The sequence below is a fragment of the Rhipicephalus microplus genome, chromosome 7, assembly GCF_043290135.1.
Source record: "Rhipicephalus microplus isolate Deutch F79 chromosome 7, USDA_Rmic, whole genome shotgun sequence".
Classification (NCBI taxonomy): domain Eukaryota; kingdom Metazoa; phylum Arthropoda; class Arachnida; order Ixodida; family Ixodidae; genus Rhipicephalus; species Rhipicephalus microplus.
Genome location: NC_134706.1, coordinates 154,266,233 through 154,284,770, shown reverse-complemented (window position 1 = coordinate 154,284,770; position 18,538 = coordinate 154,266,233). Strand labels below are relative to the sequence as shown.

The 18,538-nt window shown below is 43.8% G+C and overlaps 1 protein-coding gene across 3 annotated transcripts in view; it reads right to left on the bottom strand.

Moving 5' to 3' along the window:
* LOC142767676 (uncharacterized) overlaps positions 1 to 18,538 on the bottom strand; it is a 463,855-nt gene that overhangs the window by 180,769 nt on the left and 264,548 nt on the right. For 2 of the 3 annotated variants that reach the window (XM_075869842.1, XM_075869843.1), the window contains one exon: positions 17,842 to 17,922. The exons of the other annotated variant lie outside the window; for it this stretch is intronic. In XM_075869842.1, the coding sequence (XP_075725957.1) occupies positions 17,842 to 17,922 (81 nt within the window). The remainder of the gene's footprint in view (positions 1 to 17,841; positions 17,923 to 18,538) is intronic. 3 annotated transcript variants of the gene reach the window in all.

Below are 18,538 nucleotides of genomic sequence, written 5' to 3'. Positions count from 1 at the left end.
TATGGCACCCGGGCTTCTAAAGGCACAATTCTTTAGTGGGCTTGCTAAGTAAACAAAAACTCAGAGTACAAGCCGCACAAGATACACATATGGCGATGATCTGCAGAGCGCTGGATTCACCATTTCATGCTCGTTGACCCGCTTATTGTTCCTATTTTGCCATCGCTATGCGCGATCTGGTTGTGAGTGCGCAGTGTGTCTTGACGGCTCTGAAACCCGCCTGGGCCGACCTCTGTCTGAACGTAACACAATGGTCTGTGTAGTGCACGCGTTATGAGTGCTGCCAAAATCCCGTACACGTTACCCTTAAAACAAACAAACAAAAAACATTGAGGCGCAATGCGGCCTCACATTATCAGCCTCAATTGGATGGCTAAAGACGGTACGAAATACTTCCGTATTTTGGAGCGCGAGAATCATCATCGTGGAAAAAGTTCAAACGGGACAGCATGCGAATGTATTTTTCTGATACGCAGCATTTTACACGCAAACCTGTCTGTTAGTAAACATATTCTTTGGCTTTTTTCTGATCATAAAAATTGCTGCAATTTTCTCACGCTGTCTTGTAAGCTCTTGTGAAAACTTCAATAAAGATAAAAGAAAGAAAAGGCTGTGGGAAGTGGCCCTTAATCGCCTTCACAATAACTCAATTGATCAATCCGAAATGTCTGTTTATAAGACTGCCCTATTGAACGCACTTCAGTCATTTAAGGTCGCACACAGCGACAACATTCTTTGTGTAGACCCTTTATACGGTTGCCATGCATATTGTCACGGGGTCGTGACGTGGCCGAAGACAGGAGACTTCGTGTTAGGATTTAACTGTTTATTTGGGCGAACCTGTGCCCGGTAAACTGAAAGTCCAATTACAGCAGCAGTCTCGCACAGATAGCAGTCTCGGACTGATAGCGGCGAACGGAGCGTCGGCCTTCGATCAACAACTGACAAGCGGCGAAGCGCGTCGGCATTTATACTCTTGCCGTCGAATGTTCTAGCGTTATCGCTGGCGGTGACGTAGGTTCCAGAACAATCTGTACCGTTCGCACAGTGGGCGTGATCTTATCGAAATGATCTACTACAGTCCGGAACCTTCTAGAAAACTGCAGGCGCGGTTTGCGCTGAGAATCGTGCGGTGTTTTCGGACGATAACAAAAACTTGGGAAATGGAACGTGGCATTGCCCCCCTCTGAAAAAAAGGCATCGTCCCGATGCTTTAACTAAAGATGAAAGTACAATAATAATGCAAGAAAGTACAATGAATAAATTACGATACAACAATAATACAAAAAAAACACTAGTTCAGTTTCTTAACGCGCATGAAACGGCTTGAGGCGCGCGACATGGACGACTTCAGGTCGCGATCGGCGTCGTTGAGAGTTCGTGATGCCGTCGGGGACAACCTCGTAATCAAGTGGGCCGAGCCGTCGAACCACCCTGTACGGTCCGAAGTACCGTCGCAGAAGCTTTTCACTTAGTCCACGTCGGCGTATCGGCGTCCACACCCAAACACGTTCACCGGGCTGGTATTCCACGAAGCGTCGTCGAAGGTTGTAACGGTGGCTGTCGGTCGTCTGTTGATTCTTGATACGGAGACGCGCAAGTTGTCGGGCTTCTTCGGCGCGTTGAAGGTACTCGCTCACATCGAGGTTTTCTTCGTCGGTGACGTTGGGTAACATGGCATCGAGCGTCGTTGCCGGGCTCCTTCCGTAGACCAATTTGTATGGCGATATCTGCGTCGTCTCCTGCACCGCCGTGTTGTATGCGAAGGTCACATACGGAAGAATGGCGTCCCACGTCTTGTGTTCGACATCGACGTACATTGACAGCATGTCGGCGATCGTCTTGTTAAGCCGCTCGGTGAGGCCGTTGGTCTGTGGGTGGTACGCTGTCGTCCGGCGGTGGTTTGTTTGGCTGTATGCCAAGATTGCTTGAGTTAAGTCGGCAGTGAATGCCGTTCCTCTGTCGGTGATAAGGAGCTCTGGGGCGCCATGACGTAGGACGATATTTTCGACGAAGAATTTGGCTACTTCGGATGCACTGCCTTTTGGCAGGGCTTTTGTCTCGGCGTAGCGGGTGAGGTAGTCGGTAGCTACCACGATCCACTTGTTTCCGAAAGCCGACGTCGGGAACGGCCCCAGTAGGTCCATACCAATCTGCTGGAAAGGTCGGCAAGGTGGATCAATTGGCTGGAGAAGTCCCGCTGGCCTTGTCGGCGGTGTTTTGCGTCGCTGACAGTCCCGGCATGTTCTCACATAACGAGTGACGTCGGTGGTGGTGGTGGCGGCGGTGGCGTCTGTCGACGGAAGTGCGATGGGGCGGCGTTTTGGCGTGGACGGGGAGGAGCGTTGTGGCGCAGTGCAGCGGCGTAGCTCATAGCTTCCGGCTCGGGCAGCGATGCGTGGGGAATTTGAAGCGATTGCCGAACTTCTTCTCGCACAATGTCGGCAATTGAATCCACTTGAGGCTGGGCCGAAGGCAACAGCTTGCGCAGCTCTTCCCGCACGATCGCTCGGATCGTTTCACGCAGGTCTCCGGAGTTACTGGCTTGAGCAGCAGCGCAGTCTGCAGTCAGGCGACGATTATACTGTCTTGTGCGCATGTCCAGGGTCTTTTCAATAGTGGTCGCTTCGGCTACAAATTCTTGGACGGTTTTCGGTGGGTTTCTTATCAGCCCCGCGAAGAGCTCCTGTTTGACCCCTCGCATGAGGAAACGAACTTTTTTCTCCTCAGGCATGTCTGGGTCAGCGTGACGGAATAGTCGGGTCATTTCTTCTGTGAAAATGGACACATTTTCATTTGGTAGCTGAACCCGAGTCTCTAATAAAGCAGCGGCCCTCTCTTTGCGAGCGACGCTCGCGAACGTTTGAAGGAATGTGCCGCAGAAAACATCCCACGTTCGGAGCGTGGACTCCCGATTTTCAAGCCAAGTCCTTGCGGTGTCTTCCAAATAGAAGAACACACGACGCAGCTTTTCGTCATGGTCCCAGTGGTTGAGGGCGGCCACACGGTCGTATGTCTCTAGCCAGGACTCCGGGTCTTCGAATGATGACCCATGGAAAATTGGTGGTTCCCTGGGTTGATGCATGACCATCGTGGGCTGGGACGCTGCGGTTGTCATTGTCGCTGCAGTCGCGGTCATGGCCTTCGTCTTCCGCGCCTTGTCTGGTAGAAGCCCGTACTCCGGTGGTAGCCCTTGTTGTCGGCGGCTTGTTCGCTGCTCCTGGTTGGTGTCGGTGTCTTCTCCGCGACGTGGGCTGGGTTCACGGCTTGACGGGGGCGTCCGGTACATGAACGAAGCAGCACCTCCACCAGATGTCACGGGGTCGTGACGTGGCCGAAGACAGGAGACTTCGTGTTAGGATTTAACTGTTTATTTGGGCGAACCTGTGCCCGGTAAACTGAAAGTCCAATTACAGCAGCAGTCTCGCACAGATAGCAGTCTCGGACTGATAGCGGCGAACGGAGCGTCGGCCTTCGATCAACAACTGACAAGCGGCGAAGCGCGTCGGCATTTATACTCTTGCCGTCGAATGTTCTAGCGTTATCGCTGGCGGTGACGTAGGTTCCAGAACAATCTGTACCGTTCGCACAGTGGGCGTGATCTTATCGAAATGATCTACTACAGTCCGGAACCTTCTAGAAAACTGCAGGCGCGGTTTGCGCTGAGAATCGTGCGGTGTTTTCGGACGATAACAAAAACTTGGGAAATGGAACGTGGCAATATTTTAAACAACGGGTAATTACGTTGGCTAGTGTAAACCACGCGAAACCCGCCACGGTGGTTTGGAGGCTGAGGCACTCGGCTGCTGACCCGTAGGTGGCGCACGATCGAATCCCGGCCGTGGTGGCGGAATTTTCAATGGAGGCAAAAATGCTCGGGCCTGTGTGTGTCTAGATTTAGGTGCACGTCCAAGAACCCCAGGTGGTCGAATGTTTCCGGAGCCCTTCCACTACACCGTCTCTCATAATGATATGGTGGCTTTGGGGCACTAAACTCTAATTAAAGAAAAAAACATGCAAGTGTTTTGCGCATAAACATAACACCCCGAGAATTTTTATTTGAACTACTACAACAATATAATGCGAGTATACCTACAGACAGCAAATAATAAATAAAACTTATTTTTTAGTGAACCTGAAACTTACGTAAATCGTGAACCGACGCACCCTGAGCCAAAATTTCATCAGTTGCGATGAGATTAAGCGGCTTCTTATGCGGCCAATGTATGTAGTCGCACTATACGCCGGCACGCACATGTGAAACAGGTTTCTACGAAACAAAAAAGATAAAAAAGTATAATAGCGACATGTATTGTCACTGTTTTTCCGGAAAATTCTTTCTCGACGAAGTATAGCTCCAAGCTCACCTAACGCTGCGGCCCGTACATAGCTCATTAGGCATAACTAGGTCGAGACTGCAACAGTATCAAGCAAGTTGCTTACCAGATCCTTCAGGAATTTTCTTCGGCACCCGGCAAACTTACGCTCTAAGGAACCCGCTTTAGCGGTGACCTTCCGTGGCTGATTCTGTACTAACTCGTTCCTATACGACTGGCATTTGGTCGCACGTTTGTGATAACCCGACGCTTGTTTCATTCACACGAAAAACTGCCGTTGGCTGGTCCTTCATCATTGCCGACGTAACTCCATGACCATTCACTGTTACAGTTTACCTTGGCAGTTCTCACACAGTAAAATTTTTACACACAGAAGGGTGTAATTGAGCTTGTCCCGTGGACGACACCCTAAGGGTGTTAATTCAGCACCTTCCAAAAAGGGTTCTTTACCATGCACCCTTAGAATAGGGTGTACATGTAAAAAAACTGTAGGGTGTTACAAAACACCCTTAAGGAAGGGTGCCCTCGATGTCCATCACTTTTTTAGCACCCTCTGAGGAGGGTGCGAGAAGGGTGCACAAGGGAGTTGAGTGCCCCTGGCAGGGGTGGCAGTATTCTTTTAGATTGCACTAATAGATATCAGCATGCACTGATTACACACTACTTGAAGAAAGTGGTCCTGATTATCAATAGTGCGCCACCTGTCGAGCTCCATTCATTGCGTGTGGGCAAAAATATAAACGCGTACTATCGTGTATGAACTTGTGCTGGATCTATATATACTTCACAGTATATGCATAATGCGCGCTACAGAAAATGAAGCCTTGCTGCCCTTGCATATTGCGTTTATGTAATGGGCAAATGAAACGTAAACTTTCCTTCTGCCACACAACTTTTTCACCAGATAAACGTTCACGTATACGTACACTACACAGGCAACACCTCAAATGTTTATTATATTTTTTCAGTTTCACTTTATTGACAATTCTTTGCAACATACAATTACACTGGTTTCAGTTTAGTATACTGCTTCAAGTACATAGAGACTACAAATGAAATACACGATAATATATCCCTATAATCCTTTCAAGTATCTACAATCCCAGTGGTTTCCAGTTTAATACTCCTTCATGTACACAATCGGTTAATAGGAATGAAAAACAGGCAAATATATACTTATGATTCTTTCAAATATATACAATCACCATAATTTCACTATATACGCCTTCATGTACACAATCGTTCCCAAGAAGTGATGCACAAAAAATATATATGGATATTGTTTTCAAATCTATACAATCACAGTGGTTTAAGCTTTGTATTCCTGGATGTATAACAATTGGTTATGAGAAATGATGTACATGCAAACATATACGGGTTTTCGCACATATAACTTTAGCGAATAATTAAGAAACCAATACAATAATCAGAAACACAATAAGCTAAAAACGAATACAAAACTGAGTCAGGACACACAAAAAACAAAAGAGGTAATGCATAATTATGGCTAATGGCACAGCTGGGTCACTTTATGCCAAATGTCCCAGCCATTTTGGCAACCATCTCAAATGTATTCGAAAAACTCGTGCTGCATTGAAAATAGTGAACTTCTGGAATATTTAGGAGAGGAAAAATGTTTGGTCACGTGGCTGCCTTCTGAACTTCCTGGAATGCCGTCTAGGTGTTGTATGTGAAAAATTTTATTTTAAAAGCAGCGCTCCTTCTTTCATACGAAGCTCGATCTACGTGTTACGTAACAAGAGCTTAATTTGGGAGAGTTGGTTCATCGTGGTTGTGTGCCAGTCACAGCGCGACAACTTTAGGAAGAGACAGAAAGGACAGGAAAGAGCACCGACTGTTAACTGAATTTAATGAATATGCTACGAGCGCTTTTATACGGAGTACAAGAACCGTGTTTATGCGCGACGACACGTGTGAGCACTACAAAATAATCTCAACTGTGAAAAGAATACTCCCTCTCGGAAAGGATAAGTGAACGTGTAGTGATGCACTGATCATTGGTTTACCTGATAAAAAATCCTTCTACAAACGTTAAATTGGCATTAAGTAAATCTATTCTCGTGACGAATGGGGCAAGATTGACTATTTCTGTTGCTGTTTAGTACACACACTTTTGAAAGCTTGCAAGGGGTGGAAAACAACACGCTAATATCATATCTGCTGGCTATTTTTTTCACAGTGAGACACGTGATGCGGTAAACATGCAAAGGTTTTGGTCATTGTTTTTTGTTGGTCCTGTCTTCTTTAACTTTACTTTCTGCAGGAGGGTTTTGAAAACGGGTGTGATAATTCTGTTGGGATACCCAGCATCTTTTAGTATTTTAATCTGGTTTTTAAGCCTGACCTCACCCTTGTGCTAACATGACTTCTGAAGGGTGGCCTGAATACATATGGTATCAATTCCTCTTTCTACTAATTTTGAATGCCCACTATCAAAAGGCAGAACATTCTTAGCACTCCTGGGCTGATAGCACCAGCCAATACCCCAACAGCATCATCACACTTGTTTGTGAAACCCTCCTGCAGAAAGTAAAGTTAAAGGAAAGAGGACCAAAAGAAAAAGAGAATGATCAATCACCTTTGCATGTCACACGGTACTACGTACATAAGGTGTCTCACAATTTTAGGAAAATAGCCAGCAGATATGACATTGTTGTTTTCTACCCCTTGCAAGCTTTCAAAAGTGCATGTACTTACACCAACAGGAATAGTCAATCTTGCACCATTCGTCACTAGATTAGGTTTACTGAATACCAATCTAATGTGTATGAGATACCGCTAACACGTGGAAAAGTAAACATAGGACAAACTGGGCAATGCTTCAATGATCAAGCAAGACAGAATGCTTTAAATGTTAAGAAGGGCTAGAGTAGTCTCATGGCCGGACATCGTAAAGAATGTAAGTGTAGTCCTAGGTTTCATAAAACACGGTTTTTGAAAAAAAAAGCAAGCAGAAAAATGAGAGATTTTAGAACTCTTTATCAGGAAGGCCAAAGATCAATGCATCAGTACACATTCACTTATCTTTTCCGAAAAAGAGTATTCTTTTCTCGGTTAAAATTATTTTGTCATGGTCACACATGTGTTGTTGCAGATGAGCCCTGGTCTTGTGCTCAGTAGAAAAAACGCTCGTAGCACCTTCAATAAAATTCAGTTGACAGCGCTCTTTCCTGTCCTTTTTGCGATAAGATTTTTATTACAGAAAGAATTTCATTTTCTTACAGTTTAGGTATAATGATGAGTTTTCATTGTATCACAACAATGAGCAAATTGCATCACAATACAGACAAAAATCACGATTTTGTGAAATTCGTGATATTTTCTCGTATATTTCAGCAGCTTGAGAGGTATAAAGATATTTTTTCCTCAAAATATACCTTCTGTGGAGTAAGTATTCACTGCTCAGATATTCATACAAAGTGCAATATTGCTATAAAAATGCAAACATAACACATTTTGCCTTTATTCTTGGAAGCGAATGTGGCAAAAAATTGCACTATTATTATTCAGCTTCAAATACCTTACAGAAGCACATTTACTTAACAGGTAGAACGAATTTGCTTTAGAAAAAATGAGCGGTAGTTTTAAAACAAAATTCTCCACAAACAGCACACAGACGGCATTATGCCAGGAAGTTATAAGCCAGCCACATGAACAAAACTTTTTTCTCGCCGAAATATTCTAGCAGTTCACTGTTTTCAACGCAGTAAGTCAGCACATTTTTTATTCAAATACAATTCAGATGGTCGCCAAAGTGGCTGGGACGTTTGGCATGGAATGGTCTAGCTATATTTAAGCAAAATAACTTACACAAATAACAATATTTGTTCATCTACCATGACCACACTATAAAAAAGTTGTTCAGGCTTTGTGACACTAAAATTTTCAGCGTCGTACTGCCTGAACAACTTCTTTGATAAACTCCAAACTCACGCCGAGAAAAAGCCGCTCAATCGCGGTGGTTGTTAAAGGCCTTGCGGCCGTAGACAATGTTGAAAATAAAAAAAAATCAACTCATCAGTGCTGTCACTCCTTCTTCGTCATTACTGACACGGAAGATTTTCCGGTTATCCATGTGGAGGTTCAGGAAGTAGGCTTGCTCTAGGCTGGGGACGGGGTAGACTACGCAGGACGTCAGCGGCACCCTCTCATCCTGTAATAAGAGCAAATATGACTTCTCATAAAAGGATGTTCGTGCTGTTCTGGCAGCACCATATATAAAGAATGTGTAGTGTGTATTCTTCGAAATGGCGTGTAATTGACAATACACTGAACTCGAAGCATACAACCCATACTTTCCAATAATTTCGTATGATAAAGATAAGAGTTTTCCAGCATACAGCAAATTCCCGAAATGAGGTGAAGTGTAAGACTACAGCTCAAAAATGGCACTTACGAAAGCCTGAACTCACCTAAGAATCAAATTCCTTCTAGGGTAGTGAGCCAGTGTGAAAAAGAATTCTTAAAGGACAAGGTTCAGAACATGTAGCATTAATGTAGCATTAAACTTACCTCTTCATGTAGAAACAGTGAAGACATCCCTGCTTTCTTTTTTACATTAGAACAAATGATCTTGGGCGTGGCACTAGCGAAGAGGTCTGCAAAAAAAAAGTAAAAAATTTACTGACTTCAATCACGCCTCTAACAATCTGAGGAATTTTTACAAGTCACCAATCAGTGCAATTCTGACTGCCTCTACAAGGGCATCAAAAAATGAACAATTTTCTCGTTCTTTCTACCCTCACAAGACGCTCCGTCAATGGAATCTAATCCAAATTTGACGCTGTGCTTCTTATTTGCCTGCTTTCTAGACGTAGGGCTGCGAACAAGTGTTTTGTGCACCTAATCTAGCACAGAAATTTGTCATCTATAATTCAATCATCTTAATTCATTGTAATTTGATAAAAGCTTTGATAGCTCGTCCAGTTTTTAAAGAGTTGCGGGCCTGCAATAGGCACTGCCTAGCACGTATGAAAGTATTTCTTTAAAAAATTTTTTCAAAGCTTGCTTTCAGAAAAAGCGTCTGGCATATTTCGACAACCAAGCCCATCCCCTGATTGCAATCAGGGGCACGCTATTAGCGATTATTGACCACGGGTTTTACAAACGTAACACGTGCCTAAATACTCAGTTAAACACAATCAAGCAAGTAGGAGCGCTCGAACGACACCAACGCGCGCGGACGCCGTCTACGTTGCAGCAGCCATGGCTTACGCTAGAGCTACCGCACATAGCTCCCACAGTCACGTATACTCTCTCGATTCTGTTATAACGCCGAACGTTATTGCAGATGAAGGCAAAGCACGAAAACAGCAAACAGAAACGAGGGAAAATAACGCACGGCGATGGCCACAACAACGCGCCTTTGGAAGTCTGCTAGATCTTTCCCTGTCGCTGGTGACACTTGTCCTAAATAGCTTAAAAGACCGAGGCGCACGTGCTGGGAGCATCGCGGCATATCAGCACCTCCAACTATACCGTCTTCAAGCAAAAAAAAAGCCATTTCGTACAGTGCACCTGAGTACATAATTTTTCTTTTTCTTTCTTTTTTACGCTTACACCTACAGAAGCGCGTTGCACATTTGAGTATTAATATAAATGTTATTACGATGCAGTCCAAAGCACATCTTAAAACAATAATAATCACTTTGTGCAGTGTAGAGACAATGTGCGATCAGCAACTAATCCCGCCCTTGTTAAGTGATCACATCACTCACTGTATGGTGATGCAGGCACTTACACAACATCGCGCATAGCAGTGTGAACTCGTTAAGTCACACGTTCAATCGGGAATCTGCAACAGGCCCGCGAACGCATGCTGTTGTAAATGGCTGGCAGCCTACTTCGGCAGAGCTGCTGAAGGCGCCCAGCTAGCGCTGTATGATTACTACCTACGAAAACAGTACACTCACCGTTAACAGGCCCACGTTGTCTGTGTCCGCCACTCCATGAATATTCCTTAATCCGAGTGCACTTCGAACACGGTGTCATGCGTGACCACCATTGAATATGCGCCTGTTCGCTGGAACACACACAGCGACCAAGACCCTAGACCAACGCAACACATTTGAAAGACGATGAGACAGAGAGACTGAGAGAGCAACGTTGAGAGAGAGAAGGAGGAGGCACTGGTGGCGGCGCCGCAGCTGTCGACGCAGGTGTTCGGTGACGCAACTATTCGCTTATCTACGCCGCCGTTGTGGGAGCAACGCTGCCCGGGGTGAGCGGGGGGGGGGGGGGGGTGAGCGGGGGGGGGGGGGAGGGAGGAGCGGGAAACCCGCCAAGACGGCGCCGAAAGGCAAACGCTATGGCGCATACGGCGGACGGCCACGGCCGTTCGACGCGGAATGACTCCTTGTTAACGGCAACTCTCCTTCCAGCCAGTCGCACAGCGACGCAGGTTATTTTTCGGGTTCTTTGAGTATTTTGACGGACTGCGATTGCAGTGGGCGAAAAATAGTGAAGCAAAACTTGCTGAAAACAAAGTGCATCATGGAATGGCCAGAAACAATAATTATTTCGTCCTCGGTGGCATTAGCGGGAGAGCATCGCTACACCTTTTTCCAGAGGAATTTCTTTTCGCATTGTCTGTGTCTTGCAATTCCGCGTATGGTGCCGCAAACACTGAATGCGTAGTCGAAGCTGGAACAAATTAATCCACAGTCGCGGATGTTTAGAAGGCTTGTCACGCACCACGAAACGTGCCGAGGTTGTTATAACAAACTTTTTGCTGACCACATGATTAGCACATAATTCCATATGGTTGCCCAATGAGCGAGCTAAGCACCTGTAGCAAAGCAGGGCACGTTCTTGTTAAACGTTGTTAATATAAACGATGGTTGTGCATAAGTGCAGTGACAGCTTTTCGTGTGAATTGGTCATAACCCACGTTTTCGAGCGTAGAAGCGCCTCAGCGGACCTAATCAGCTACCACAGCAAGTTCGTAAGCAATGATGAGGTACGAAAATGTACGAAATTTGAGGGCGCACGGGCTGATACACACGCATACTTATGCACAGGTGCACACACATACACGTATACACACATAGGGCAACACACACACGTGACCGTAAACGCACGCATGCATGGGCGTACACATGTGCACAGGCACGCTTAACACAAGCACGGACTCGCACATACACGCGCACGCACACATGCACAGGTATACACACAATCGCGCTTACACGCGAACACATGCGCAGGCTCACGCACACACACCCATACTCGGGCAAACATTATGTTCCTGTATATAATCCACAGCAAACATGTAGCTTATAACCAACGCTAAGGTGAGCTTTCGTAATGTGGATTGCAGTTAATTGCCATTATAGATGAAACGCGATTTGCTTCTGCTGGCATTCTGCTGTATTCGGAGAGCACCTTCACACATTCTAAGTCTAGGCCGTCATTTAATGCAAGGTCCACATATTCGTGCAGTAGCTACGCTGCTCGGCCGCCAATCCGAAGGTCACGGGTTCGATGCCGGCCGTGGCAGTCAAATTCAGATGGAGGCGAAAAGGTAGAAGCCTGTGCACAGTGCGATATCAGCGCCCATTAAAGAACACCAAATGGTCAAAATCGCTAGAGCTTTCCACTACGACGACCCTCATAATCATATCGAGGTTTTTGAGACGTAAAATCCCAAATATTATAATTATGTGTTCTTCTTATGCTGCATATTCCATCTGATGAATCGTCACCTACACCCTTCTCAGGCACAAAAGCACCCTTAGAGCCTATTTTAGGGTGCTATCGAGGCAAGCACCCAAACAAATGGGTGCTTTTTTTTTAATCGACCATTTATGGGTGATAAAGGGTGTTACAAGGGGTGTTTTCTTGTAAAAGCACTCTTTTTACACCCTTTTGGGTGTAAAAGTTTTTACTGTGCATTTTAGAGGAGTTCCTGGCAATGTAAAACCCATTAAATGTGATTGCGCAAGTTATTAGTCATATGCGTATGTTGCCAGAATGCTGACCAATTAATTATACTGTACTAGATGAACTAAGGAACGTGTCAAACGAAAACTTTTATTTCTCCACTATTTCAAGTTGAAGAACAGTATTCTCAGGAGAGGGAGAGAGAGAGAGAAATAGAGAGGAAAGGTAGGGAGGTTAACCAAGCTTGGCTCGGTTGGCTATCCTGCACTTGGTGTGGGGGAAATGGGGAAAAATGATAGAAAAGAAGAGGAGTAAGATAGAGATGGATGAATAGTCAGCTAGAGACTACACAGCACGGTCCCACACTGTTCTTTCACATGCGCTCGTACAACTCTATACAGTAATGGGCTGTTATCAAGTATACACACGTTGTAAAATGGGCTCGAACACTTGATCTATCAGTATCAAACGCTATTCAGAACAGTATAACTCTTAATCAGCTCCTCGTCAAAAGCTGGTTGTATTCAGGAAGTCAAACGAAGAGTGTCTGGTTTTCTGGTTATATTCAGCACTTAGGGCGAGACCTAATCAGGAGTGTATGGTGAGTAGTGCATGGAGTCAAGAGCATGTCTCTGCAAGGTCATGAAAACATGTCACTGGCGCTCACATGAAGCATATCGCGTGAATAGCAGTTTGATAACCATGGTACGCTCTCCCATATTAGAGTTTACCTAGTACTCTAAATTGTTACGCACTTTTTCTAAACACACAAACATTTACAGAGAAAATGCCAGCAGATGCATATAGTGAATCCCACACACATAAAAAATATAGCTAATCACAATAACCGCATAAACCACTTAAAGAAGACAACATACATTACTTCAAAATTAGGGGTACGAGTATCGACAACACACAGTAAAAATAGCGATGTGACGAAAGTGAAGATCTGCATATAAATTGATTATAATTAGACTGTAATCATCATAGAACTTCGTTCTGCACCCAAAGAACCAAGTTAAAGCATGACTCTGATGACCCTATGGAATGATTATATTGACTGCGGAATGATATGTTATACTAAGGCATTAATATTTGTATCATGCACTCTTCAAATCGGCACAATTTGTTGAATGATTAAGAAAGCGAATCAGCGTAAACTTTTGACCCTTTTGGGATTTCACGACGAAGTTCAACATCAATATACGTTATAATGCCGCCATCGGTTTCAATGTTCTTTATTTTCTATTATTAGAGTGTACTAAAAGTGTTGAGTTGCGTGACCACGCCTCGCCGCCTGATCCCTCACGCATTGCCCGTAGCGGCGGCGCTGCAGTCAAATAGTACTGAAAGAGCCGAGCGCCTCGTGCAAGAACTGCTACGCGCTTTGGCTCCTCCGTCGTGCTTTCTTGATGCAGATTTCTTCGTACCTGCCCTTCCTTCATGTCTAGCACAAGATGCCATAGCCCTTGAAATATGACACGCCAATCTACTGAATTTGAGCTTCAGAAAGCCCTTGTGAGAGATCAAAAATAATTCAGAAAAGGCTTGTATTATACTGATTTCTTCTGTCTCAACACTTTCTTCGTTGATTAGACGTCTAAAATATTCAGATTAACTGAGCCGATTTATTGGCAGCTATCTGTGCTCACAAAGGGGTGAGATTGAAAAAAAAATATCATAAGAGACAGAGAAGGAAATCTGAACCCCATACACGACGAATTGTTTTCGTAATTTAACTTTTCAGGGTATACTAACATATTTACACGCATTCACAGCGACCACCAATTGCCAAAGTTAGTTGTTCTGCTGCACCCCGTTCCTAAAAAAAACATTCTGGGTTCTAGCCTTGCGCCGATCGTTTCCAGTTGTCGAAGCTGAATATAGCGTGCCTCTGTACAAATGAGCACAGTTATGTTCATCATTTTGAGAGTATGACGTCCTAAATGTAGTTCAAGTTTAAGGTATAGCCAGAAGAGAAATGCCCTACCTAAAAGTAGTAGCTGTGCTAAGGGGCATGCATGGATATTGTTAATGGGGCGGTGACGTATGCCTTAAATGCGTGTTCATATGATTGATTGATATATGGAGTTTAACGTTTCAAAACCACGATATGATTATGAGAGACACCGTAGTGGAGGTCTCTGAGAATATCGAACACCTGGGGTTCTTTAACGTGCACCCAAATTTGAGCACATGGGCCTACAACATTTCTGGGCTCGATAAGAAATGCAGCCGCTGCAGCCAGGATTCGTTCCCGCGACGTGCGGGTCAGTAGCCCAGCACCTTAGCCACAAGGTTACCGCGGCAGGGCCTTAAATGCGTGTACTTGTTACTTGTGAATATATATATATATATATATATATATATATATATATATATATATATATATATATATATATATATATATATATATATATATATATATATATATATATATATATATATACATATACATGTATATGTAAATATATATATACATGTATATATATATATATATATATATATATATATATATATATATATAATTGCATTGAATAAATTTTTGGACGCTGGTAAATAGTATAAATAAAAAGAAGACGCACGTCGAAAAACAGAAAGGTTTCTTTACGTTGCGGCCGTGGGACCGGCCTTCGTCAGAATAACAGATGTAACAGTGGTGCAACAGCATATAAGCGCATATGTTTCACTTGCAATAATCACGTGAGTGCAAACGTCATAAAAACAAGTACAACAATCAGACATGAAATCTATATGGGGGCCCCCATATCACATCCTACTTATAAGCAATCAATTAACAAGTCACGACACGTGTACAAGGATTACAACTGGTACAAGCAATAACATCTACAGCGGTCACTGATGCAAGACGCTAAGTTTCCCTGTACTCTCATTTAAACCGCCTGTGATTGTATTGAACTTAAAGATGAGAAATGATTCGTGCACTTCCCTGTCATGATGCGTTCGGAAGCCAGACTCCAGAATTGTGGCTCTAATTTTGTCAAATGAGTGGCCCATTGCGTGAGCATGCTTTGATATTGGAAGGTGAGGAAGTGAAGAGATATGAGCCTAGTAATTGTTAAACCGATATCGGAAGGGTGCTTCGGTTTCGCCTACGTACTGAATTCCACAGATCAAGCATTCCAGGAGGTAAACTACATTACGCGTGTCGCAGTTATAGTCACCATTTATTTTCACGCTGAAGTTAGATGCGGTGCTGTTTGCGATAAGTGAAGTGGTCATATGCTGGCAGACTTTGCAACGAGGTTTGTTGCAAGGACGGCAGCCAGTAGGTTTACTGCGTACGCTTTTTGACGACATGAGTAGGTCACGCAGATTTTGCGCTCTTCTGTACGTCACGCGCGGTGGTTCCGGGAAAATTGATTTAAGTCCTTCGCTTTGTAGAAGTATGTTATGGTGCTTTCTTAAAACAGCATTTAGGTGTTGCGCAGGCGCGGAAAATGTTAGAACAAGGTTAGTGCAGGAGAAGAGTGGCTGTTTATTTTTGGAGCTTAAAAGCGTTTTGTGGTCCTGGTTACTTGCCCTTTTTATGGCGTCATCTATAATCTTGGAAGGGTATTTCTGTTTTGATAAGCCACTCCGAAGCTGCGCACAATCGGAATTAAAATCAGTTTCTTGGGAGCATATTCTTTTAAAACGAAGGGCCTGGCTATAGGGTATGCTGGTTTTAGAGTGCTTGGCATGGTTGCTATTAAAATTAAGGTAGTGTAGTATCAATTGGCTTTCTGTAAACTTTAGTGGCAAGCATGTCGTCACACATTGTCACTGTTACGTCAAGAAAGTTGATAGCTTGTTCTGAGTAGGTATGAGCGAATGAAATGGATGGATGAGCGTTGTTGAAATCGTGAATTAACGATAAGAGATGAGGTTCACCGTGCTGCCAAATCATGAATATATCGTCAATGTACCTTTTGTAGTACAATGGTATAAGTGAACGGCTTGTTAGAAATTCATTTTCGAGTATGCCTATGAAAATATTGGCATAATTAGGGCCTATGGGTGTGCCCATCGAGGTGCCACTAACTTGAAGGTAATGAGTGCCGTCAAATTCAAAGTTTTTAGATTCCAAGACGAACTTTAAAAGGGTCATCAATGTCGAGCTGTCAAAGATTTATATATATATATATATATATATATATATATATATATATATATATATATATATATATATATACATATATATATATATATTATATATATATACGGTAATAAAATATTTTGAAGTCAGCACAATTTAAGCTGTCGATACAAAATGATAACTGGTTACAATGAATTTACGCAGCTTAACAGATGGTCTATATATACTATTGGCACTTTTTATTATGTTTGTGTGTTGTTTTTAATACGTTCTATATGCAATAAGCTTTTCAGAAAGCAATAATTATTATCTTCAGCAAAACTGGCATGATAAAACTGAGTTGTAATCGATATAAATATTGTAACAACATTACTTCTACTCGGGTTTATTGTGAAACAATCGAGCGTATATAGGCTCATATGAGGAGCACTGTGCTCTGGATGTAGTAGAGACTGCTGACAAAACGAGCGTAAGATTTAATCGCGGTTTGATTCTTCTCCTCTCTTCGCCAGTAGCTGCTTATGTAACGCTGCCCAAAGGGCTGCTTGAATGGGAAGCTAGGCGGATATGTGCAAATTTTGATTGACAATTTGTTTGTGTGCATCGGTCTACAGGCTCTTGAAAACAGAGAATGTATCGACGCAATTTCGGCGTGCCTGCACATTCACTCGTGCACCATGGCGCGTCGCAGGTGCGTCCACTGATAAAGGCTCAGAAACGAGTTAAACGCGCTAAAAACAGGATATTACATGCTTTTGCAGGCTACGGCGCGCGCCCTCCCAATGCAGATGCTTCTGAGATCTTCAGTACCATGGGACAACAGCGCCGCCGCTACTGTCACCCGCCGGAGAATCAGCCGAGATGCAGCGCGACCGCCTCGTTTACTGCACTGCCGCCTTCTAGCACACTGTACTATTATCTACGTTAGGAATCCATTGCGCTCTCGATACAACAGCGGTACATGTTCTCGTAGAAAGCTAGTAAACTATTCCAAGAAAAGGCAAATGGCATCCGTTTAGGCAGCTTACAAAACTTTACTCGGACTCACAGAATTTTCCTTTCCCCACAGCCATTTTGAAGCTTTGCCATATTAAGAGCACCTCCGCTGGTGTTGCACTACCTGTAAGATCCAGCCACCTTTTACGAAACGATGATGTCACGCACGGACAGCATCCGATGAGTTTATGACACGGCGTCAGAAAATAACTTCATTCTTTTTGGCGATTTCTGGTGTCGTAAAACATCAGCAACTTCATTCCGCCATGATGTCATGCTATTCCAATAACATGATGGTGTTATGACACATTATTCACTTCAATATGTAACGTGTGCTACTGTTTCCATTAGCTATCTTTGCGATGCTGGCTAACCCAAACTATGCCGAATCTTTGGGCTCTTGGTATTGATAAGGATTGCTTCTTTATAACTTTCTGTCTGCAGTGCTCTTTTAAACCTAAAGTTTGGCGAGGACATACAAATAATGCGAGCTTTTATTGCGCTACTCACATTTTCCCTTGAAGTTTGACGATGCGTTCTGTATGAGTTGAAACAGTGGCGAAGACTCTGTCGGCGCGGATGAGGATTTGGCTGCGAATAAATACAAGGGTAAAAAGTAAATGGGTAACTATTTCAACATTGAATGCGCGAGCCAATGCCGTTTCAACTGGCGGGCCAGACTTTGTCAGAGTAATGAACCTTTTTTGACAAAGGCTGGTCGACCGGCCGAAATGTCAGTAAATATCTAGCAGATACGCGGTCACGTTTTTTTATTGTTTAATTTACTGATTAGAGACAAACTGCATGGGGACATCATTTCAGATAGAAGAAAGACAGGTGGTTTACCGTAGAGAATGACGGGAGGATGGCCACATTGTACTAAAATCAGAAGTATTGTGCCATGATGGCTCAATTACCTGATAATTATTTCAAAATGTGGCCAACCAGTCGGCCTAACAGCAAACAAAAGAAAGGACAAAGTCAGAGTCGCTCAAAGCGCGTCATATTCAATCTTCATCATTCCGAGTCCGTGACGACAGACTTCTCAAACAGAACGCAAGATATAAGAACTGTACTACAAAAGAAAATTTTTATATCACCTATGCAGTCTGCTTTAACAGTGCGATACTCATAGGTATCCAGTGTGACTCCATATTAATGCCATCCTCCCCCACGTGACAACAGAGATGAATATCAGCAGTGCATA